A 26,089-nucleotide genomic window follows, 5' to 3' on the forward strand; every position below is an offset into this window, starting at 1 on the left:
GAAAGTCACCCCCCACCAAGGGCTTCCCCAATGTTTGTTTGTTTGTTTTTTTTTTGATTTGGGCAAAGTTAAGCATGCAGACATGAAGCAGCATGAGGTCATTCTCAGCTGGGTGAGTCACAGACACTGAGGACTCTCCAGGTTCGGGCAGGAGGGATGAAGAAACCAACCCCTCTGCAAGGAAAAGGCCTCTGGTCTTTATTGGAAACTGAGCATTCAGGCAGCCCAAGCTGGGAGCCAGCGGGTTCCAGGAGCCGAGGATCTCCCAATTTGTTCTTTTAGAAACATTTTTGTCCCGAACACATTTTCCAAAGGCCTTTTTGCCTAATCCATTGTTTTATCTGCCCAAGGTATAGACTTGTCAGGAGAGGATGTTCAATGTTATTTCTAATCACCGTGTGATGGATTGCACATGCAATGGATTTGTATGAGTCAGTGTATGCATGTGGTTCTGTCGGTTACACATGTCTGTTTGTGTATGATTATGAATGTGTGCATGCACTTATCTATTCCTGTATAGAAGTAACTATGTTTATAAGTATGAATGGGTGCATATGTGGGTATAAATACACACTTGGATGTACACATGTGTACCTGTACTGGACACTTGGGATGACCCTCATCCTCTAGCCGGTAAGGGATCCAGCTTCTCAGCTCAATGGGAGCAGCTTGCCTGTCCTGACACCTCCCAGGGTGGCCCATGGCTCACCAACAAGGGGACAAACCCTGCCTTGTAGGTATAACCAACTTTATGGTGCAATTCATGCTCCAGGGCCCCCTGGCAGATCAGGACGAAACTCAACTCCAGCTGAGACCAATCCCTGCCCTGTCCTCTTCTTCCCTTTCCCCTGGGAGCACTCCTTCAGCCTGACACATGCATCTGAATCCCTGTCTCAGGCTCTGCTCTAGGTGGCGTGGCCTAAGAAAGTGTATATATGTGCATGTGTGCGTATATACAAATATACATGTGCACACATTTGTATGTGCACGTGCCCACATACAAGGAAATTGAGAAGGATCTGGGAGAAGAGATAAGATGGAAAAAGAGCACTGATTTTCTACTGTGGAAGATAAAGGCATCTCAGACATAGAGCACGAGAGACCTGCTTTCAAAGTTGAAAATTAAAAGATCCTTCAGATGTAAATGTACTTTTTATTAAATCAGAAAAAGATACAGTATACATGGTATCAGTCAATCATATGGCTACTTTGGATTACATTTTAATACACTCATCGTCCTATGTACTTCTCTGTACAAGTATTAAAAAAAACTCAGGTATTTGAATAATCTTCTGTAAATTTTTATTATTAACTGGGGTTATAGGGAGGGTTTATCAGAGCACATCCTGAGAACATTAGGAAATTACAGACAGACTTGAGATAAGTGTCAGACAGAACAGATGAAGCAAGCCCCTCAGCCATCTGAGAAACATTAATAATGTAAGATTGCAGAGACCGAAATCTTTGTTAGGGATGCAGGATGCGGGATGAAAATGGAGACCTTGGCGCCCCCTAGTGTTGCAAAATAAACTCGCAACTTCACTTACTCGGTTTGGTTTGTTTCTTTTTGAAGTTGTAATCCCCACCCTTGTCACTGAGCCTCAAAAAGCAATTGTTTTCCCAAATTATGTCAAGCCCTCTCCAGTCAATCTTTTCCCCCTCGTCCGTAACGTTCAAGAACCCTATTTGAAAAACAACTCTTATTCATTCCTTTGTCATTCCCCACACATTCCGTTCCAGAAAATTGGCAACCTCCCAACACAGAGCCCACGTTTTCCCTCCTTGAGACATGAACTTAAACAAATGGATTCTTGTCTCTCCTCTTCAAGCTGAGAGGATGAGCGTGTATTTACTACAAAGCTTAATCCCTTCAGGCAGGCGTTTTCCTTCTGCAACTTACTCATCACCGGCCATTTTTCATAACTTCACCAGAACGCAGTCCTCGGCCCCCTCCCCCTACCTGCTTGGCAACCATCGACTCTTCTGACCTGGCTCGTTAACCTGCTAAACCATCTTGACAGTTATTTACCAGGAAAGACTGGACCAGAGACAGAAATAATACACCTCAATATACAACAGCTCAGGCTTAATTTGTAGGCAGAATTTCATTTGATGGCCATCAGAAGAAAAAATATATACATGGAGCGGGGTTGGGGAGGAGGTTGAGTAGGGAGAAGACCTCTTGGTGGCAGAACTTGGTGGGAACCGTGGTGATTTGTTTACTTGGATTTGCCAACTGGTCCGATGGATACGGGGTCTGTTTGCACTTGAGCGTCCAACATCTGCTTTGGTCCCTGGAGAGAAATATACAAGAAGTTGCATCCTAGTGAAGAGCTGTAATATCAACAGCAACAACTGCCATTTATTTAGCACCGACTCTGTGTCACATAAATACACCGTATTCGTGGGCAGTGGGTAAGAGAACGGTTTCCAGTGAGATGCCCGAGTTCAGTGCCCGGTAATACTACTTTCTAGCGTTGTGAAATCCTGGACAAATGGCGGAACTCTTTGTGCTTCAGTTTCCTCATCTTTAGAATGGAGGTGATAACATTTATCTCGGAGGGGTTGTTCCAAGATAAAGTGAGTCCTGACTTGTAATATACTTAGTACCTGGGCTGTATGTAGAAAACCTGCCACAGTTAGAGCTCACTTCCGTCACCCTCTCTAATCACTTTCTAACCACACTGCCTGTTTGCTTTTCTTACAAAACGTATCTTTGCAAAGTTTTCATGTAATGCCAAGTAGGCTGCTTTCTGTTAGAATCCAAGCAGCATATGGAGGAGGAGGGAAAAAGGGGCAGAACGAAGGGGATGTCACCAGGAGGGCAAAGGTCACGCAGGGAGTGGTTGGCAGTGCAGTCTCTGAGAAGCTGACCTGAGGGCTGAGGCTGGGCTGGGCGGGGGTGAGGGGGGCCAGAAGCTCTTTTCCTGTAGGTGACAAGGCCTCGATGGGTCCCTGGCTAGTGTCAGTCCCGCTGCTGGCACTGCCCTCTCAGGAAAGGGGTCAGACAACCCCAGGGAAATGTGTCCAGCCTGGCAGTCCTCAGGGCTTGATCAGATCCTTGCAAAGTGGCAGGAAACCCCTCCCTCCTTCTCCACCACTGTTGGGAGTCTCCTGACAATGGGAAGGTGGAGGACTTGAAGAATAAGCATTTCTACCTCAAAGGGACGTTGCCGTAATTAAAGAGATGATGAATATAAGTGAAGCACAGCCTCAGAGGAAGGGCTCGGTGACTTGAACTGTAATTTCTGCTCTTGCCACTCTATAGCCATTTCTGCACTATAGCAGCAAAATAGTCTTCAAAGGCTATAAACAAAGGTCCAACGCTTCCTTGCTTAACACCCTTTAATAGCTTCCCAATTTAAGTAGGATTATGTCAACATTCTTTGCACAGCCTGTACAGCCAGCATGAGCTGCCCCCTGTTCCAACCTTAGCCACTTTTATTATTCACCTAGCTCCCACCTCCCAGCAACGGGGGCCTCAAACATACAAAGCTCATTCCCACCCCTGGGCCCTTGCACATGCTGTTCCCTCCTGCTGGAACAAAGAGCCTTGCTCTCTTCCTGTCTGGCACCGATAATCAATCCTGTCTCATCTCAAATATTATCTCCTCAGAAACACTTTCTGGATCCATAGATTCCAAGTTGCACACGTACTGCTGTCCTCAGCCCCAGCGTAACCCTATCACATTACCATGTTTATTTCCCCTCCGTGACTTCCCACACTCATATTTTTGTGTTTTAATTTATCTACTTTATAGTTCCATGCGTCCCACTAGAAAGTGGGCCTCGAACTGAGGTTCTACACACATACTCAAGGACACAAGGACGAGACAGAAATAGATGACATTGATCATAACATTTTAAACTTGGGGCCTGAGATTCTCTATTTCTAAGAAACTCCCCAGAGATGCTTCTAAAGACCAAACTGGGGCCAGAGGAACCACAGCCCTCACCTAACCTCTATCTATAATATTAGAGGGCACCAATGTCTACAGATATTCATGACACGGAATACTTAGGAATGATTAGGGCAGTTTGCTTCACGTAACTACCCCATCTTCACTGCAGCATGAAGGTGAGCCCCAGTTCACTGGCCCCATAGCTGACGCCAGTAGTATCTCCTTGCCTGGCCCTCCTGGCTCAACCCACGTTCCCACGGGCCCTGGGTATGATTGATTTCACTTGTCTCTCTTTCTTATTATTCGGGTGATGATTCTTCAGACTCTCCCTGTTTGCCAGGATTTACGTTATCCCAGATACAATGAAACCTTTACTAGTATCGTATTTCACTCCATCTATTCGTTCATCAACAGACACTGCTGGGGTGTCGACTGTGTTTCAGCCACACGCTGGCGGGATGGAGGGGACAGCGCGTCTGCCCGTGACAGGTCTGGTCACTGCCTTCCCTAAGCTAACGGTCTGAAGAAGGGGACAGAGAAGAACCAAACAGACACAAATAAAGAACCCCAAGCTTAATTCATTATTTAATGTCTGGCCTCTACTCACCCCTCACCGGACTTCCCCAGAGGGAAGGAGCTAATAAGTTTTAGCCTGGTCTGAATACCCACCACCCAGGGCCAGGCTCAGAGCGGCTTCCCTGGTGCAAACTCCACGAGGCTGACTGTGGCCACAGACGAGCATCCCTGCTTCTCACCATCACCTGTTCCTGCCGACCCAGCCCATCCTTGTATCCCCTCTCCTCCAGCCAGACTGAGCCTCAGATCCGTGCCGTCTCCCCCCCACACCTCTGTTCCCACGGCCTGGACCTCACCTGCCTTCAGACTTCCCCTTGCCTCGTCCCTCTACAGGTTAACTTGAGGCCCCGCCTCACATGGAAGCTCTGAGAAGCCCCCGCCCCCCTCCTCCCAAACCCAAGGCCAGGCCACGTCCTCACCCTCAGGCTCCCTTCCCCTGCCGCCCCTGCCTCCCAGCTCCGCCACCCCCACCCTCACCCCCCACCCTCAGCGTCACATCTGCCTGTGGCCGCGGAAAAGCGATGCCTGCGCCCACCTTGCTCTCTGCGCCTGGCACACAGCAGGTCCTCGGTGTTTAGCCAAGGCCCAGCCACCCCCTGGCCAGCCGGTCCCGTTTGGAAAAGCCCAGAAAGACGAGGCGAACTGTCCACCCACCAGGCTGCTCTCTCTGTGAAATGCCTTTTCTCTCTCCTCACCTGGTAAAATGTGTGCTTTTCCATCCATCCTTCAGGGCTCAGTTCTCCCTAAAGCCCAGAAAGACGAGGCGAACTGTCCACCCACCAGGCCCTTGAAGAAGCCCCCGAGGGGCGGTCGCCGCTTCTCGGGCCTCTTCTGGGACTTGTCCCCGTCCCGCAGCGAGTTCGCCTCCGCCGGGGCCTCCACGCGCGGGGCCGGCTCGTTGGCTTCCTGCTTGCTGCTCTTCTGCTTCTCGGTCTCGGCAGACGCCTTCTTGTCCTTGGAGGAGCCCTCTTTGCCCTTCTGGCCAGCGGCTGCCGGCTCGGACTCCGGCGGCACCACCGCCTTCTCAGCGGACTCTGGGGCCTAGAGCAAGTTCAAACCAAATGCATTTTTAGTGGCTGCAAGACAACGCCCAGTAGCAGGTGAGTAAACATGTTAAAACAGAGATGTTCAAAGGTTGGATGGTGCCTACGTGTTCAGGATTCCTGGGTGAGATGGAAAAAAGTAAGAAAAATGTGTAAATACTTTTTATGGTATGAGGTCACAGTGGGGACATTTATTTACCAATCTGATCATTCATTCATTAATGAAAACTTCCCCAGCAAGCATTCTTTACTCCTCCTTCAGGAACTAGAACCTGGGCTTTCCCTGGAGAACCACCCGTCTCTCTGGTTTATTCCCTGTGGTTTCGACACACTCATTTCATCCCTGGACAAAGGGCACACGACTCAGGCCTGGCCAGTCAGAGCACTGCATGTGATTGGGCTGCTGGGATTGGTTCCAGCTGGCCAAAGGCAGCTAAACCTGAGCTAATCTCAGGGCTTTGCTAAAGCAACCGAGAGAGAGGTCAGTTCCCTTTCCATGAACTTGAAGCTGGGAAGATGAAAGCCTGGAGCTTCCAGAACCACCACCATTTCCAAAAAAAAACCCTGGAAGTGGAGTTTCTTTTTTCTTGAAAAATGAACCATGAGGCACGGAGGAAAGCAGAGCTGAGAGATGAAGAGAGAGAAAGGGAAAAAGAGCCCTCGTATGGATGGCATTACACATGCCCCTGGATCTCACTGTTCCTGAAGCCCCTTTTTGTATGAGCCAGCTTTGAGAGGATTTCTCCCACTTGCAACCACATGTTACCCTTCTTGGGGATGCCCGGTCTTTTCTTCATGATTATGTCTATCTTAATTTCTGGCGTGAAACTGTCATTTCATAAAACAGTGGTAAAAGAAGATAACTGTTTTAGTTTCGAACATACATCTTTTCATGGTAAAGTGAAATGTCTGCATTCCTACTTGGTTCCTACAATTTGGAGGAATAAGGCTGTAAAATCCAAAATTCTAGGTAAATTACCGACAACCAAAAATCTGTTAGGAAGTAAAATACTTTTCCCCATAATTTACTTGAACTGAAATGACTCTGGGGGCCAGACAGATAAAACGAAAACATGAAAGAGGCTAGGGGTAAGAATAATCATATGGTGAACTCATTTCCCCAGTTGTGAAAGCAGCATAAAGCCAAGGAAATATTTCTCTAGTGTACGAAAAACAGTTCAAGCTATGCTGGCTTTGATGTTGGGGAGACAATTTGCAGTAGGGGGGACTGTGGTGAACTGAATGCCACATGCCTTGTCTAAAGGGGCCACAACTGCTCAGACCCACCAAAAGATACGATGTGGGATTACAGCCCCAGTGCTGTCATATCTTCTATGTTTTCAGGTGGAAACTTGAAATCGAATTATTTTCAATGCAAAATATGTCAGTTTAAAAATATTGATATATCGAAAGTTTTAAAGCCCTGTTCACAGCAAACAACCACAACACAATTATCCCTGTGGGCTACATTTGGCCCACTGGATACATACTTACAACTTATGATTCATAAAATTTATGTGTTGTCCCCAAGTCACAAAGTTCTATGACAAAGTGACAGTTTTGATTCATAGGGCATAGAACTGTCATTTCACATCAGTGAATCAAACACACCCCTTAGAAATGAGCAAGAAAACAGAGAAAATTCCCCTGTCCCGAAGGCCTCCCCAGGCTGCAGCGCCCTCCTGGAGGGCAGAACTCCTTGGAGAACAAAGCCTCAGACATCCAGTGCAGCCCAAGAAGATGTTTTATAAGCACATATCCTGAATATTTCTGTCGGATCCCAGTTGCCAAAGTTGTAGCAAATGCTAAGATACAGATGTCGAGTATAACAGAGGGCCTAGAGCAGATACTCGCCTTAGAAAGAGACAGAAACTCCCACCGTGCTGCTCTGTACAAAGGCCAGAAACCAGTGACCCTGCTCAAACACCCTGTTAACTGTTTTTGTTGCATAGAAGATTTTAAGATACAGTGAGTAGCTAAAAGCTTAGTGTCTGGAGTCAAAAGAACATGGTGTGGGGATTTCCCTGGTGGCGCAGTGGTTGAGAATCCACCTGCCAATGCAGGGGACACAGGTTTGAGCCCCGGTCCGGGAAGGCCCCACATGCCGTGGAACAACTAAGCCCGTGAGCCACAACTACTGAAGCCCATGTGTCACAACTACTGAAGCCCATGCGCCTAGAGCCCGTGCTCCACAACAAGAGAAACCATCGTGGTGAGAAGCCCGCGCACCGCAATGAAGAGTAGCCCCAGCTCGCCGCAACTAGAGGAAGCCCGTGTGCAGCAATGAAGACCCAATGCAGCCAAAATAAATAAATAAATAAGTAATAATAAAATAAAAGATTAAAAACAAAAACAAAAACATGGTGTGGTTCTGGTTTCATCACATCCTTGCTGTATGACCTAGAATAAATGGTGTGATCTCTTAGCTTCCTCTTCTGTATGGGAGTAACAAACAAACAAACAAATCATACTTCATGGTGTTGTGAGGATTAAATTAGCTAGTAATGGAAAGCCCACTGCACACAGCGTCTGGATGCCAAGCATAAAGGGACCAACCATCTTGGTCTGTCTGGGAGTGAGTGGGTTCTAGGATATGGAACCTGCATTTTTAAAACCAGGAACGTCCCGGGCCAACTGGGATGAGTTGGTGGTCCTGGCTTAACACTACCAGCAGCGACTCTGAGTGGCTGAGCATCCAAGCTGCGGGTGTAGACAAGGCGCTCAAGAAACACAGACACCTGCTGAATCGAGTCCCCGTGTCTCTCCAGCCTCATCTTCTATCGCACCCCACCCCCCGTCCCCCCTGCTCATTCTGCTCCAGCCACACTGTGCTTTTTTTTCTTGAACAAACTTAATTCTCAATTCAGAGCTTCGTACTGGCTGTGCTTCTGCTCGGTCTGCCTACAGGGCTTCAGATGACTGCTTCTTTCCCAGAAGGTCTCAGCTCAAATATCATCACCTCCTTGGAGACACAGTCCCTGATTAGAGGGTCTAAAGATGCCTGACCCCATTCTTGTGGAACACTGCTGAATTTTCTTTTCTTCTTTTTTTTTTTTAACTACCTTTCCCTATTGTATTTTTTTTAAAAAATTTATTTATTCGGCTGCGTTGGGTCTTCATTACTGCACGCGGGCTTTCTCCAGTTGTGGCGAGGGGGGAGCTACTCTTCCTTGTGCTGCGCGGGCTTCTCATTGCGGTGGCTTCTCTCGTTGCAGAGCACGGGCTTCAGTAGTTGTGGCACATGGGCTCAGGAGTTGTGGCACGCGGGCTCAGTAGTTGTGGCTCACGAGCTGTAGAGCACCGGCTCAGTAGTTATAGCGCAGGGGCTTCGTTGCGCCGCAGCATGTGGGGTCCTCCCGGACCAGGGCTAGAACCTGTGTCCCCTGTGTTGGCAGGCGGATTCCTAACCCCTGCGCCACCAGGGAAGCCCCTGAATTTTATGTTTGCAGTCATCGCGGGGATTTCTTTGCTCACTTGGAAATGTTCTGGTTCCCTCCGGAGCACGAAACTCCTCTGTGTCTCTTCCATTGCTTTATCCCCAGCACCTCACCTGACACATGGTAAATCGCCGTCAAAATGGGCTGAATGAATGGCCAGCAACTCGCCTTGTATTTGGAAGTTCCCAAAATACTTCCCTTAGCACATCACTCGAGTGTGAAGTGGGAAGTCTCTACAAACCAACAGCTCTCATGGGACACTGATTTCTTTTTTCAAGAGGGGAGCTTTCAATGCGTCGTATCCATTTACCACATGGTTATTACTCCATCCCTATTAGGCCTAAATTTTTTTTTAGAATGGCTTAGAAACGAACTTCTGGAAACAATACATGGCCGGTTCCTTACCTTCAGAGTGAGCTAAGAATCGGAACTGTGCATGACTGCTTTGTCATGAAATGCAGAAGATTTAGAACCTTTGCCTGGGGCTTGACGCTGTCTCAAAATTTATAACGAAAATTATTCCCATCTGAATAATCCGAGTGTCTCCTCTCCTAGAACCCAGGGATGCTGGCAGGAAGCTGGAGGACAAGGCTACTGGAGCATCCCACTTGATTCAGACACTGGAAGCCAACCCAGGCTGGGAATTTCTTGGGCTTTTTTTCATGGAAACATCAACTAAGGCTTTTATAACTCAGAGGGCAAATCTAACAGGAGCAGAGAATGTCTATTCCCAACCCCCAAAGTTAAACTAAGCATTTGTCATCTCCCAATAGTACACACCAATCTTCTCACGTCTGGATCCAAAGCCCTGGAAAAGAGAATTCTCAAAACATTTCTAGATGAGTGTAAATAGAATGACGTTTCCAGCTCATTCAAATTTCCACTGACTGTTTTCAGATTTTAGAATCACCAAAATGACTGGCATAACTGTTTCACTGTCAGATTCCAGACAAAATGTACAAACATATTTCAGTGTTTCATGGTGAATAACGTAAGTTTATCATGTTTCCAAGGTAGTAACCGTTGGGATTTTTGGTTCCAAAGTGGTCTAGAGTATGGCTTTGGGGGGCAGGTATAGTAATAATATAGAAATAATATAGAAAAATGAAAATAATTTGAATGCACTAAAAAGCAATATATTCCATGTCAAAATATACGGGATAAACTAATTATTATGGAAGTAGAAATATCATAAATTATTTAGTAATTGCTGGAATTTGTGTGTGTGTGTGTGTGATATGAAAAACATTACAGGGTGATAATTTCTCATCAGAAGCACAATAGTAATAGTAATAGTAATAAAACAACAGCAACAGCTATGGCTTTATATGGTGAAGCCATATAAAGCCAATGTGAAAGTATTTGGAGTAAGGAAGTAATTAAGGTTAACTGAAGTCATAAAGATGGGGCCTTGATCCAATAGGATTAGTGTCTTTGTAAGAAGGGACACCAAAATACTCATTCTCTCTCCTCTCTATGGTATTTTGTTACGGCAGCTCATGCTGATAAACACAGCAACTAACATCTATTGAGCCCGCTATACCAGGAATGTTCTAAGTGCTTTACATGTATGGATTCATCTAAATATGACAGCCCTGTAAGGCAGCACTTTTCCTAGCTCCATTATACAGATGAGAAACTGAGGCATGGAGAGATTGGTAATTTGCCTTTGGTCACACAGCTAAAAAAGAGCTGAGCCAGGATTCAAACCCGTGCAGTTTGAGTCTGCAACCCATGCTCTTAACCACATCTCTGTATTGCCAAAATCAGAACAAGAATATCTGATGACATTTTTGTGGAGGTATATTTCTAAGTTAAAAAAGAGTGCAGGTTACAAAATAGGGTGTTGAGCATGAGATGATCCCACTGGGAAAAAAAAATACATATAGTTATAAAAATGTCATAGCTGTCTCTTTAGGATAGAGAAAATGATAGAAACGAACCACCTGACCCCATGTCTTTCACACATCTATTCCAGAAAAAGCTCCTACTATGTACCAGGCACCATGCAGTGTGATAAAAAAAAAAAAAATAGAAGAGGCCCCTTCCTTGCTCTGCAAATACTCCAGACAGGGGCGGGAAGGGGTAGGGGAGACAGATAACGAATGGACAAATGACTTATTTCAATGTGTGATAAGTGCCATGAAGTAAAAGGACAAGATGCAGGGATGATGGGTGGAAAGGGAACAGCTTTTTGAGGAGGTGACATTTAGGCCAAGATGTGAAGAATGGGAAAAAGAATTGTCCATGTGGAGAGAGGGAAGAGCACGTGAAGGTGCTTTGCAGTAAGCAGTAGCTGAGGAACTCTAGCTTGTTCGTGCTTGCATCTGCGAAGCCCAAAATGGTGCCTGGTATACAGTAGGCACCCAACCTAGAGACATCAAATGAATTGTCTGTGGTCGAGAATTGCATCAGAAATGAGGCTGCAGAGAACCAAGAACATGCCAGCTAAACCCACCATTGAACCGAGTTTACAGATCACTTACTTGGTAGCTGGAGTCTTTCCCATTTATTTCTTCTGAGTGGGTGATCCCTCCATCCCCTTTCACTGACTAAAATAACAAACAGACAATGGCCTTTCAGCTACCACAAGCACAGCAACATGGAGAATGCAAGGGAGGTTGTGAAATGGATATAACCTCAGTCATTCATTGTTGAGATTCAAGGTCAGGACAAATGGAAGACCAACTAGCAACGCATTCCTCATGAGTCACATGATTTCCACGCGGTCTATAACCAGAGTCTGATTAAATTCAAGTGTTGGTCTCCAAAAATAACTACAATAAAAGTCTTAAACCCTGGGATTAGGTAATTCTGGGATACATGAATGATGATGAAAATACTGATGTTGGAACCAGAAGGTGGCTGAACATATAGAATGAATGAATAAGTAAATAAACAATTAAACCATTGGTAGCTATCTATTGGTAACATTTACGTGGTGGGTGTTTTGTTGTAGTATTTTTTGCCCCTGGCAGACAGATGGACTGTCGAACATTCTATTTTCCAATCTTTAGCGCCCCCTGTGGCCAGTGGCATCAGGGACAGGGCTGAATGGGGCTGACGTCACAGATTTGGGTCCTTAAATCAACAATCTAAGCTAAAGGTTCTAAAAGTGTGATACCGGGACCAGCAGCTTCAGCATCACCTGGGAATTTGATAGAAATACAAAACCTGAGAACTACACCAGATCTACTGAGTCAATAACTCTCGGGGCTGGGACCCAGCTATCTGTGTTTTAATAAGCCCTCCAGGTGATTCTGAGGCATCACTGCTTTAAGCTAACTGGCCATAGACAAATACGGACCAGTACTGGGGTCTGTAGTTTTAGCTGTGGATTTAGTAATGTTCTAGGCTGGAGGCTTGATAAAAGACCTAAGAAATCTGGCAATGAATTGTTCAGTTCTTATTAACAATTTGGACTCAGGTCTAACCCCACATATTTTTTCAATGCTTATGGTCTTCTCCTGGCTAGAGGGAGGGATTGTAGAATTGGAGGTTAAGCTCTGTGGCACAAAGAGGAAGACTTTGGATTCCACTGTTATTATCTTGGCTGTTCTGCTTGTGGATAGCAAGAACCTATATAACACCCGCACGAAGAACAGTTACAAACATTAAAGTATTCAGTACTTTTTTTTACTGGTTAATGTTATGGGCCTCTATAATCTGAGATAGGGTACTCATATTAGCAGAGATAATAAAAATTATTATTTATGAAGGCTAACTTTTAGTGGAGTGCTAAGTGCCCGGAACTGTACTAAATGAGATAATAACATGCGTTAGTTCATTTATTTATCACTCCGGAGTCTTAAGATAGAGGAACAATTTTATTGCTCTTGTTTTACCGGCAAAAAAATGGAAGCTTCGAGAAAATAACATGCGTCATGGAAGTAGCAGGTTGGGAGCCACGATTTGGCAATGAGTCCATCTTCTGCATTCTTATTTATTTTTTTAGTTTTGGCTGCTTTTGGGTCTTCGTTGCTGCACGCGGGCTTTTCTCTGGTTGCGACTTCATTGTAGCGTGCGGGCTTCTCATTGCGGTGGCTTCTCTTGTTGCGGAGCACGGGCTTTAGGCGCACGGGCTTCAGTAGCCGTGGCTCGTGGGCTCTAGAGCGCAGCCTCAGTAGTTGTGGCAAACGGGCTTAGTTGCTCCGCGGCATGTGGGATCTTCTGGGACCAGGGCTCGAACCCGTGTCTCCTGCATCAGCAGGCGGATTCTTAACCACTGCACCACCGGGCAAGCCCCATCTTCTACGTTCTTAACCTCCTCCCCACACTGCCCCTAGAAGGTAGGAGGTACCATTCAACAAACAAACACTTACTGAGCATCTACTATGAAGCTACCTAATTAGGAAAAATGATAAGGGCTTGCATAAGGTGGAGGTTGAAAATCTCAAACAGGGATATTTATGGGACATGCCTATCATCAGGGCACAAATATGCTTATCTTTACTGCTTGGTGCTGTTCTCTGATTCAGAAGACTTGACTAGGACTGTCTCTGGTTGAACACAGTATGAGAATTCCAATACCCTTCCTACCCCCAAAGCAACCTTTCCAGGGCTATAGGCTACTAGGGCCTTGATATTTACTTCTTCATTGATTAGGAAAGGAGAAGCCATTCCTGAACTTTCTTCAGCCTGAACTCCCGGCGTCTGGAAGTTCCATGCACTTTTCTTAGAGATATCATTGTCACGGGTTTCCCCAAGCTGCTCAACCCAAACGCAAATAAGGATCTGTTCTCTATGTGCAATTTAGACCCATTCAGATGGAAGGTGGTTTTTTTCTTCCTCTCGGTCTTCTGCATCGTTCTACAAGGACCAATCTTCTTGAGAACATTTAGAAAAAGAAAGGGCTCTCAGTTATTATTTCTCTCCCTGCAACTAGCTCTTTCAGCTCTCACCCAAGAGTTTTACCACTTTGGGATTTCACGGGGCCTCCAGAATTCAGGCTGTGTTGTAACTGCCCTGCCTACTCAAATATACTCCCTAGGGTCCTGTAGAATACCGGGTCCTGTCCTCACGAGGCGGCCTTTAGGGAATGCTGAAAGGCAAAAACCAACCAACCAACGTGGGTTTTTAAGGCAAAACCTGAATGGATAATTAGGAGTCATGTTACACCCGCTAAGAGAGAGAGATTTTTAACTGCTCTTTAATTGTTTCAATTTGGTTAGTGTTAGGTACCTGCCAGTTTAAGGTTAAAATTGATTTTCTTCTTCCTTCCTTTCCTAGCTAGCCCTTGAGGGGGAATTTGGATTGAATCAGAAGGCTCCCTTGACAGTAGTGGATCTAGGCTACTACCATCCTGAAAACAGACCCTCATGCTGCCAGGGAAATCATTGCAAATAGGTTCAAATTCTTTAAAAAAAAAAAAAAAAAAAAAGGGAAAAAACCTCGAGTTTTTCTATGATTTTTCTCTGTTGTTCACTTTGAGGCATATAAAACTGTATTTATGCAAAGGTGACTGTATGCTGAGTTTAGACTAAGGGTCTTATTAAGTCCATCTGAGGTCTCTTCAATACCTGCAGTTATTAACAACTCCTCCCCTCCTTCCTCCCTCCTTCCTTCCCTTCTTTCCTTTCTCCTTCCCTCTCTCCCTCTCTCCTTTGTTTTCTTTCTACCCCTCCTCTTTCCTCTTTGCAGAGCCCTCTTTCAGTGACAAATTAAAATAGTTCCTGTAGGGCTTTCTATTCAAAGGACCATAACCTCAGAAGCTTATTTTTCCCAGCTGTCACAAAAAACAGAGTTGCTGTTTAAAGAGACAAAAATGCTTTCAGAGACTATTTAGTACTTTAAAGAACAGTTTGAAGACTATTAAGTAATTGTGGAGATTTCCCAGTGTGATACTGAGCAAGTTTCTTTACAAAGAGTTTATTTTTATTCACGAGAATCAAAGATGAAGCATCTCAGGGCATCCAGCCTGCGGTGCTGAAATGGGATCTGGTTGTGAATCCAAGCCTTGCATATTAATGAAATCACTTTTAAATTTCTTTCATTGTGTCATGCATTCCTATAGCTTGATACTCTGAAGAATGTTTGAAGCATCTCCGATATATATCACTTAGGTACTTAAAATTCTAGTGGAAGTGTTTGATGGTCAGTTCAAATCTCTTTGAAAGGAATACAAATGTATTTTGATAGAGATCTATTCCAACTGAAGTTGAGATTTAAAGGAAGAATTGGGATATTTTAATTTAGTGTGAGGAGAGGAGCCCGACTGTTTACTAAATCAACCTCATTACAACAGATCTAAAGAACTGGACCTGCTAGAAAGTTCCAGGATAAACAAAGGTTATGAGTCCCTTCTTTGTGTTTTACCAAGACGCTCACCTGAAATGGAATTGGACAATTCAGACAAAATGACACAGCCAGGGTAAATCTCACTCTAGTGACAAGTATATTCAGAAAACTTTCGTCCAGGCTTTATGTAAGACATGTATGAATTCTGCTTTCTTGTGCTTTGCTGTAATTTCAGGTAGAGAATCACGAAAATGGAGCTATGGTTGTTCTATTTACTCTCAGAGAAAATAGCTGCCAGAAGCACAGGAGGCAGCAATAACAAGGGTCAGCTTTAGAAGCAACGAAAGCCTGACTGAATTCTGGCTCTGCTGTTGACCAGCTCCGCGACCTTGGTTAAGTGACCTTTAAGGTCACTTAAACGCTGAGTCTTCGTGCCCTCATCTGCACAGTGGGGCAGTAAGAGTGTTTGTTTCACAGGGTTTTTATATTAATAAATGAGTTAATGCATGCAATGTGCTTAGCCTGGGCCTGGCCACATCATTTGCATGCAAAAAACAAACAGTAGCTATTATAATAATATTATTATTATTAATAGCTGAGACCCACCAAATGACTCCAGAGTCCCCTTTTAGGGTAGGAAAGAATGCAAGTCGCCGATGGAGACAGGAATTGCCCCAAACAAATGCTACTTTCAGAAACCTCACCTTAAAGAACAACTCAATATTCATATTTTAATATTCAGGGAAGAAGCTGAGATCAAAAACTTTGGCTAAAAGACTCCTGTTTGTTGTTTTATAATTATCCTTACAAACTATTCTCCTTTTTCCACAAGACAGTCAATTTCAGCAGGTTTTCTTACATTTATTCGATTGAATGTAATTAACAAAATCCCTCTGAGTTCATGGCTGTCTCACTTGGGCCTTTAATTTGCCCAGTATTTAAAGTTCAAGAGTCTTTCTTATCTAAGCCTGAGAAGGTTATTCCAACAAAGAGTTTCTTACAAAACTAATGGTCTAAAGAAAGAGACAGGAAGAGGATTAAATGAAACAATGCATGTGACAATAGTTTGCAGGAGAAAGCACTTTTCAAGTGTAAGGTGTTATTAATATTGACAAAGTATAAATCTGTATCTTTGTATTTCCATCCACCACCTTTTCTGGTTTCATCTGCCTACCTGGTTTGTGGGTACATGAATACAGTTCTCCACCCACGCACTTTGTAAAAATATAACTAGAGCTTCAGATAGCCAATTTCTTGACATACCGTTGAATTAATACACATAAGACTCTTTTTCTATTTAGGGCGTGACAGATGTCTTAGCTATTCCTTGCAATTTTTTCGAAAGTCTGTAGGAACCCATAGGATTTTTGTGAAGTGCTATATATCTACATGTGCGCAATGCAATGTTAGGACTTATATGACTCTATTTTCTTTTCCCTGAAATATAATTATTTGAAAAGTGATCTTTCTATTTTTGGGAAAGATTAGTTTCTGGAAAGAAAAAGATCACTTTAGAAATGAACTGGGAAATGCATTTATTTAAAAAAAAAAATACTCAACCAAGAAGTACCTTGCCATGGGATAGTAAAATACGCTACCTGAAAGAAATTTAAGGGAAGGGAAGGCTAGAAAGTAGAAAATCAATGATCAGATGAATGGAAACCCTGATTACAAAACAAGGGTGATGTGTTTGCAATTGAGTTTTCTCTTCTATTAAATCAATTATTTAAAAAAACTATATTTTGCTAAAAATACTTAAAATCAGTTTAAAACATTCACTTATTCAACTATAATGCTCAGGCACATACTAAAAAAAATAGAAAATAAAAATCCCATAGCGATGGGCCAGATGCTGCCTCTGTCTTCAAGCCCTTGAAGCAGTATTTTGTTTGTTTGTTTGTTTTTCCCTACATAAATCCAAAGACTTTAGTTTGGAAGCTATGAAATATTACCCAAAAGTGTTTCCTGAAAAAAACTGCTGAAGCTGACTTGCAGGATTCTACACTATGGGGATATTAACACCTGGGCAAAAAGTAGACGTATAACGATATTCATGCAAATTAGTAAAGCAGCTGAGATCACGTGTGGAAGATACATGGTGCTTGCTCACTGAATATGGCACAGACTTCAAAATAAGTCTGTTTTCCTTACTAGGCTTTGTTCTCCATGAGGACAGGGACCACATCTATTTACGTATCTGTATCGTCTAGAATATAGTGGGAGCTTAATAATTATTTGTTGAATAACTGAATAAATGAAATGCAGATAGTTGGAAACCAAATGTCCATCCATAGTGCAACGGTTAATCAGAACATGATAAACCTAGACAATGTGGTTCAATGAAGTTCTTATAAAGCGTGAGATGGCTCTGTATCTGGGGCTGCAAACTCAAATACCCATGGGATAGACCAGAAATGTCAACGAGGGAGGTGGCCTGGGTGGGGCAATAGGGAGTGGTGGGAATTGTGGTAAACTTGAAAAAACCCCTGTCTTTTGTGTATCTGAATTAACTGCAATGGGAATATAATGTTCTGATGAAAACAAAACAGAATGCAAGACCAGAATAATTAAGAAATCTGGAATTTTAGGGGAAATCTCAACAATCATGGAAGCTCGGGGGTTTAAACATTAAAAGGAAGCAATAATATTCAAACTCCCAGGTTATAACCCTTTTAGTGGGCAACAGGAAATAAGAACAATGGACCTTATAAGACCTGGCACTGTGAAGTGACGGAGGATTACTTGGGGAAATGTGTCCCTTTCTACTCCATCCCTATCCTGTGGGGAATCAATTCCAAACGACTCTTGTTTCCAATTTGTTCAGACGTACACAGTTTCTACTGCTAGAAAATATCCCCAAACAGCATCTAATGGATAACTCCAGAGGACGAATTTAAGTATGGAACCTCACTTGAATTGAAGGATTTGTTTTGAATGGATGCATTGGGTGGTTTAGAGGTCTTTCGTGCTTTATTTGGAGTCTCTTGTATTTTCCTCCCTTTTAAACGAAGCAGTCTCATGTTGATTATTTGGAAGAGAAAGTCATTCTGTTTTTGCTTTTTTCTTTTTGTATCTCTCAACTCCATCCAGAAACGAGAAAGCTGGACCATCCTCAATGTTGTGATGAGCTATTTGGGGATCCCATTTGTAATGTAGATGGGTTGCCAGAAAGAGGCCAAATGTTCTTTTCTTTCCTGATGTCATGTAAAAATTGATTTGAAAATCTCAAATCTTGATGCCCGTTTTCAGTGCCAAATTGCAGAATCAATGGCCAGGAATATAGATGGGGTTCCAGCCATGCAGGCTGCCCAGCACTTCTTAACTCCATGAGAATTCAGCAATAAAAGAAAATGATTCCTGTCAACAGTTTCTAACAGTGATTTCTAATATTCCTCATCTCCCACTGGCAAGGGTTTTGTTCTGTTTTGTTTTGTGGACTAGAAAGAATTCCTTAACAGATTGAGCTTGTGAAATTAGAGAGTTGCTTTCTCAAAGGATTAATTCCCAAATACTCCTGAAAATAAAGGCACACTATAATGAAATTCTTGTTTTTCATTAAAAGAGAATTAAACCAATGACCTTTTTACATGGTTTTTTGGTTTTTTGTCTTCCAACCGATTGGGGTTTGATTGCATTATATTACTTCAGTTCCTGGATGTTTAGATATTTTATGCACATGACTCTTCACAGACGCCCAAAGATGTCTGCCCAGATTCTTTCCATTCTATAGAAACTAAAAACATGGCAAATTCACCAACTAAATTATACACCTTCACTATTAGGAAATCGTCATTTCCTTTCCTATCATACCCTTTCTGGAATTATCTGTAAACCAGCTTTGCCCAAATTTGTGTCACTCATACGTCCCCTTCAGAAGTTTTCCAACATCAAAATATAACTTGAACTATTAATTACTTAATCCTTTAAAAATGCCTTATGTTCTTTATGTAAATAAACGTATTTTCAAAGGAAACTGCGTATTATTACCATAATGAGGAAAATGGAATCATTTGCCAAATACACAGGGAAACTTTTAAAAATAAATAAAATTAAAAGTAGGCGACACTACTAACTTCCAGGTTGGTACTGTTGTCTCTGCCACAGCTCAGGAGCCCAGGCCAGCTCTTCTTTTGTTAAGAAGGCAGTTAGCAGAGAGGTTAAAGGTTAAGGAAAATGAGCAATAAAGAGAGACATTCTCTGTGATTAAATCAGGAGGACGAAAGGGAATTTTCTCAACTCCTATTCGGTTTATATTCCATCCATGCTACCTAGAATCATGTCTCACCACCTGACCTGGGCTCTTTGGTCTCAGAAGCTGATGTAGGTATTTCAGTTTCCCTGGACTGGAAGCAAGGGCTTACCATCTGTCTGAGAAGCGCCATCAGGGAGGGTCTCGGTGCTTTGCGTTCTGCTCTCCTGAGCGTTTCTTCTGCGGGTTCAGGTGTGCGATCTCCTTCGCTGAGATCCACTGTTTGTAAGGCTGATTCTCTTTCTTCGGACTTTACAGCCTCTACCTGTGATTCACACACCACCTGGATTGTTTTGCCAGGTAGTAAGACAGTGGGGAAAAAAAAAGAAACATCCCCCAGACATGTTTTATGAAGTGGGGTCCCGGTTCTCCCCTCAACCACATGGTAGCTACAGTTTGGAGTCTAGGTTATACACAGGCACATCTTGAAGAAGTAACAGTCACATCATATCATGTGCTCTCCAAATATGCTGATGTGGAAGAGACAAAATTACTGCCCTGTGAAGCTACAAGGCTTGGATAGGGAGTCCTTTTAAGGACTGCCCTTCAGAGCATGCTCAATACCCCTTCCAGTCAATCTATCAGACCCACCTGTTTGGTCTCCCATAAAGGTAAATCACAGCTGGCCTGTGTAATTATTTCCTTAAGAGTACAATCTTAGGACAGTGGCCGGGATGTTTTCCACTGCACATCCTAGCTCTCTGCAGCTGTGGAGAAACCGTCCTCTTTTGCAAGAAAGGGTAGTGTGAAAGCCTCTCAGTTTAATGGCCTTGACTTGCTTGTTAACTCATTTTCCCACTTCTCCCCAGACCAGTCACCTGTTCTTGTTACTTAACTGAAGTTCCTGCTTTCAGAAGCAGGATGAACTTGGCAAGAGAACCCCGGCTAAGTTCCTTGTGGCCTCCAGCAGGGTACCTCGTGAGCTCAGCGCCCATTGGATGTCTGAAAGGATGGCCACCAGTGGGGGGGCTGAGATGGAAGCCCTGCCCTTAGATGGTTCACCTGCGCTCTGATTCCAAATTTTGTTCATTTGCATTGCCTCACTCTGTTTGGGCTGTGCCCCAGTCACACCTGGGACAGCTTTTGTGTTTGCACTGGTCCCTGCAACGCGACAGTTAGTTGGCCTGGAAAGAGTTTTATAATTTCCTTTTCGTTTCCTCAGGCAGGGGTTGGCAAACTACTACCAAATTCATCCCAGAGCCCCTTTGAGGATGGCCCATGAGCTAAGAATAGATTCTACATTTTTTAAAGGGTTGGAAAAATTGTTTAAAAAGATGAAAAATTGGCAACGGAGACTCCATGTAGCCGGCAAAGTCTAAAACATTTACTATCTGGCCCTTTACACAAACACTTGTCATCTCTGCCGCAGAGGGACGTCCTCTAGAGCCAAAGGCATCTTTGCATTTGTTTTGGCTGGTGCCAGACCCCCAGCTTCCTCCGAATCCTGTTCTTGCTGTTAGGGAGGAGGGGAAGGGAACTTAGTCATTTCTAAAAACACAGAATGACTGTGGAGAAATCATTTTCCGTTCCTCCATGAGGAATATACCATTGGTTTGCAAATAACCCAAATGATCCAAATTGAGGAGGACCCTTCATCTTTATATTGTCAGCTGAAGCAGGAAGGTGCCCATCAACAAATCAGCATATAGAAACATCCCCAAACCTGGCAATTAAATCATAGCATTCTCTCCCCACCTTCCATTTCTTAAGATATTGACACAACTTGCAGCATTTTCCCTTCGAAATCTAAGATCTAGGTTGGGGAGTTATAAAGTCAAAAGTCCCCAGAATGCAAGGCAGGTGAAGTCAGCATGGATTGACCAGGTTTAAGACAAAAAGGAGTGGTGGGAACTACGACAAATGAAAGTTAAGCCGTCCCACTGAAAGACAGTAAAACACTAAAACCACTGGACAGTCAAACAAAGCACGACTGGGAGGAGGCTTCTGCTGCTGGGCTGTCTGTCTTCAACCCAGGCCTGTCTTTAAGAAACCAGGCAGAGACTAGAGCCAGATAAGAGACTGGATTAGTGGTTAAATGTGGTCCTGGGTTTCCACATCCAGGCCTGACTTAATTTAATTGCATTTCTGAAAAATAAGCTTCAGCCACAAGAGCCCTGGGGTACATCTGAAACGTAGGCAGCCTGACAGAGTGACCAGCTTGCCTGGGCCTAAATCTTGACCCTACCCCTTCCAGGGGCTCTAATCCAAGTTTCCTACTCCACATGTCTGTGCTTTCATTTCTCATTTCTTGATAGGGATAGTATGCACATCAGAAAGTTGTTCTGAGAATTAAATCAGGCAACACATGTAAAGTTCTTGGAACTGTGCCTGACATATAATAAGCACTTAATTAACACTAGCGGTTGTTACTTAGGCTATTTGAGAGCCATTTACTCCACGGACATGAATTATCTGGAATCACCCACCATGCACATGTCCACTATTTAGAGAAGATATCAATAACTATCTCTTACTATGTCAGACGTTGTACAAGGTATTTTTAATATATTACCTCAATAAAGAGTTACTGAGTTACTCAAGACAGCTCAGAGTAGGTAACATTATCCCCATCCTATAGATCAAGAATCGTAATGAGCGAATGACTTAGCCAAAGTCACACCACAGGCAAGTAGTCATTTCAATGAGGATGGAGTTGTTTACCAGTAACTGAATATCTAATAGTGACTTAACCAATAACAATATGGAAGAAGAAGGTTGAAAGTAGGAAGTTATGGGGTTGGTTCGGTGGCTTCACAGTGTTTCTATAACCTGGGCTCTTTCTATCCTTTGGCTCTGCCATCCTTGTCATGCTGAATTTTCATCCTTTTATCTGCCGCCTCATGGATATAAAGTAGTTGCCACAGTTCCATGCATCACATCCTCAGTCCAATGTCCTAAGAAGGAAGGACAGTCACAGCAAAAGAGTGGCTTCAAATGAACTTCTGTATTTTGATCCTCTACTCAGGGTACATTTCATTGACCAAAAGTAGGTCACATCCTTACCCCTTGACTAATTATTGGTGAAGAAAATGGGATTGTTGGTTTAGACAAATCACAGTGAATACTTTGGGGTTGCCAACCTTACCTAAGATCAAGAGAAAAAGGGTGGAGGAATGGGAAATGGCCCTTAGGTAGGTAATGAACAGAGTCTGACTCACTGACTCTGGGTTCAGATTTATTTGTGATTGAAGCAGCAAGTTCATTTTTTGTGTGGAGAGCCTGGAGGGCCATTTACTCATATGATAAAATGATTGTATGGGAATAACTCTGCACATCAACTTTATTTGAGCGCCAATGGTTTTCTTACTGGACCTTTCCAAATGTCAAGGGGTGTCAACTTATAAATCCTAGCCCAGAGTCCATTCTTCAAAACACAACTATTTCAGTAGGAAGAAAAAAAGGGACTTCTAGGGACTCTCATTAGCTTTGAAGTCAGGCCAAGAAGTTGGCTTTCAGCAGCCAAGAAAAAAAAAAAAATCCACTGACATCCAGCGTGGAAATCTAGAAGGATTCGAGCTAAGTGAGGATCTGATTTGCATATACAGACATAAGAATTTGATTTTTATTTGGATAGCTTTCTGATTCCTTTCCAGGCCAGAGCTTTGGAAAAAGTTTTTCCTTATTCAGAATATATGACTGCATCTGCACATTTTAACTTTGGGTACAGTGGACAGAGTGAAAATCAGATTTGTGTTATATTTTAGAATGAAATCTCCCTTGCTTGATTTCAGTAGGGGATATTGTATGTTGCATGTAGATGGCTAGTACAATTAACACGGACAATACACATTTCAGCAAAAGGTTTCACTTTTTGCCCCAGTAATATACCATATTTACTCTTAAAATTTGGTTTACACAGTTTTTACTAGAGCTGTGAGTTTCAGAAACTGATTTATAGCAAAATGGATTTCCTCCACTTAAACTTCACCCATGACATAATATTGATATTAAAATTTTTTATTATAGAACCTTATTTGGATTCGTTCTGATTTGATTTATAACATGATTATTTAATTGCAAAGACACTGTAGAGATTTTATTTTTATACCCAGTAACTCTTTCACATTCTTCCTCATTCTCAGCCCCCTAAGTTTTCTTTGGGAGGACAATCCTCCCTAACTTTAATACTATGTAATATGGATGAAGCTGGTTGAGCAGGTCTAAGCCAAATAACATGGTCTAGCTCCTTGGTCATATGAGTTCAGGGATGGGAATATGTGGCAGAAAGTAGAATTTTCCCAATTATTCATTCTGCCTTCCTATAAGAGAATTACACATGCGTGCCCACTGCTGTGTGACTTGCTTTGCAGAATGGAATGTGAGTGGACATGATATAAACCTCGACTGAGTGAAAGTTTTAAGAGCTATTCTATGGCTCAGCCATGGCACTATTTTCTCTCTGCCATTCCAGCTGCACCTCCTTGTTGAAGGGGCTGCTTTTTCCATCTAGATTTCTGTAGGAAGTGGCCATAAGGATCACCCACAAGCCAACTTACAGCTGATATGCAGTGTGAGAAAAAAAAAAAAAAGAATCTGTGCTGTTGAAAACCACTGGAATTTGGGGCTTGGTTGTTATTGCAACACAACCTGGCAGATGCTGACTAACAGAGCATGGGAACCCGTTTAAGTCAATGAACAGGAACAAATTCCAGGACATGCAGGGTTGCTGCTGGACCAGTTTCTCCTTTACTCTGCACTGGCTGACATGATGTTGGAAGGCAGAGGACATAGCCAGGCCAAGAAGGCTGAGCCAAGGGAGAGCATGAGAGCCAATAAATTCCACTTTCTTTTTAATCCAGGTAGAGATGGGTTTTCTTTCACTTGCAACTGAGAAGTTCATCACTAAGAAAGAGAAATACCTGTTTCCCTGATGTAATAGGTCACTGGGAAGGAAAGCTCCCACCCCCGCCCCCATCCCCCCACCATTAGTTAGAACATTACCTCAATTAACCAGTGGTCAAAACGTTTTCAGGTTACAACAAAAGAATTCAATATTTTCTGTAGTCAGGATAAACAGATTTTTTTTTCCTCTTAGGACCAAAGGCTCATTCTAGGAAAAGCGTTAAAACTTCCAGGGGCTTCAAGCACCTTATTTTTCTTTTTATTAAACATTTTGAAAAATGTTGACATCAGCCTGCTCTTTACTTTGCACTGGGTGATAGATCAGTTTTGGAAATTCTCGGTAGAGAAACTTTAAAAACTAAACTCAATCGCATTTCAGCCAGAAGAAGCTGAGACTGTTTCAGGACTCTTGTAATATGGTTAATGACACCTAACTGTCCTGTTCTGAAGGTTTAGAGTATTATCCATTGTTTTGATTAACACCATCTCTCTTACTTGGGAGAAGGAAATTAAACTAATTGTTTTACACATACCTTCACTCCACATGGACACTGAGTCAGCTGTGAGGTGTGTAATTTCATGAGGAAATATAATCCCTGATTACTGGGAAGCACTCACTTCCTGTTGTTACAACTCCTATGCATTGACATCCCCGCAGGGGGAGGCAAACTCTTCCTGCAAAGGGCCTTGCAATTAGTCAGCTCTGCCCTTGTAGCATGAAAGCAGCCAGAGACTGTGTAAAGGAAGGAGGGTGTCTGTGTTCTAATAAAACTTTATTCATAAACACTGAAATTTGCATTTTGTATAATGTTCACGCATCACAAAATATTATTCTTCTTTTGATTTTTCTTCAACCATTCAAGATGTAAGAACCACTCTTAGCTCATGGGCCATACAAACACAGGTGATGGGCTAGATTTGGCCCATGAATGGTAGTTTGCCAACCCCTGAATTACAGAGTTCTTCCTGTGTTTCAGGCACTGAAATACGCATACTACCTGCATTACTCATTTAATTCTCACAAGAATCCTAAGGGGTAGGTAATGTTATTACGGCCATTTAAGAGATGAGTAAACTGAGGTCCAAGAGGCAGCACTGCCTGGGGATGATGGGGCCAAGATCACAACATTTTAGCCTCATTCTTTCCAACTAATAGTTAGGAGATGAAATGTGGAAGCTTAAAAATAGAAACATCATTTGTAGGACTAAGCAATTTAAAGCGATTTTTAAATGCTTCTTTATTTTCTTGACAAAAATATTGGGTTGGCCAAAAAGTTCGTTTGGGCTTTTCCATAAGATATTACAGAAAAACCTGAACGGAATTTTTGGCCATCCCACTATTTTGCTTTCATTTGTATCTTTATCTGATTTTGTGTTATCTTTCAGTATCAATCATTTAACTAATTCATGTTATTTTTCTGTTTCAAATTTGAAAGTGAAACACATTCTGTTTGCCCGCTGGAGATCGATTCTGCATTTTCACATGCGAGCTCCAAGAGACACTAGGTTCCTCGGATAGGCAACTACACACGAACATCCAAAAAGAAGTTTCTCTTCCAAAAACTTGGAACTTGGAAGCTAACAGCTGCCCTGGATTTAACCTGCAGCTTTCAAATTTAAAGTTCATGGGAGGAAGACCCATGGAGTTCCCTCTTGTAGGCTGCTGAAACAGAGACCTAGACTTGCTAGAAAATAGCCAGCAAATTCATGAGAATTCGAATTACAAGAGACCTGAGCTTTGTGAGCTACTAAATTTGGCTCCAAAAAGAAATGGGGGGGGCGGAGAAGAAGAAGAAGGAGGGG

At 43.1% G+C, this 26,089-nt stretch overlaps 1 protein-coding gene across 2 annotated transcripts in view; it reads right to left on the minus strand.

The window, feature by feature from the left end:
• Window positions 1-2,219: 2,219 nt before the first annotated feature.
• The window catches only part of BCAS1 (brain enriched myelin associated protein 1), a 96,931-nt gene continuing 73,061 nt past the window's right edge, over window positions 2,220-26,089 (minus strand). Inside the window, exons 8-12 of one of the 2 annotated variants that reach the window (XM_007457601.1) lie at window positions 19,557-19,727; window positions 11,445-11,510; window positions 10,910-10,916; window positions 5,259-5,512; window positions 2,220-2,294 (exon numbers count right to left, since the gene is read on the minus strand). In XM_007457601.1, the coding sequence (XP_007457663.1) occupies window positions 2,220-2,294; window positions 5,259-5,512; window positions 10,910-10,916; window positions 11,445-11,510; window positions 19,557-19,727 (573 nt within the window). Of the gene's footprint in view, window positions 2,295-5,258; window positions 5,520-10,909; window positions 10,917-11,444; window positions 11,511-19,556; window positions 19,728-26,089 lie in introns of both variants that reach the window. The other variant, XM_007457602.1, reaches the window with a different exon arrangement.

Source organism: Lipotes vexillifer, unplaced genomic scaffold (assembly GCF_000442215.2).
Source record: "Lipotes vexillifer unplaced genomic scaffold, Lipotes_vexillifer_v1.1 scaffold1186, whole genome shotgun sequence".
Lineage (NCBI taxonomy): Eukaryota > Metazoa > Chordata > Mammalia > Artiodactyla > Lipotidae > Lipotes > Lipotes vexillifer.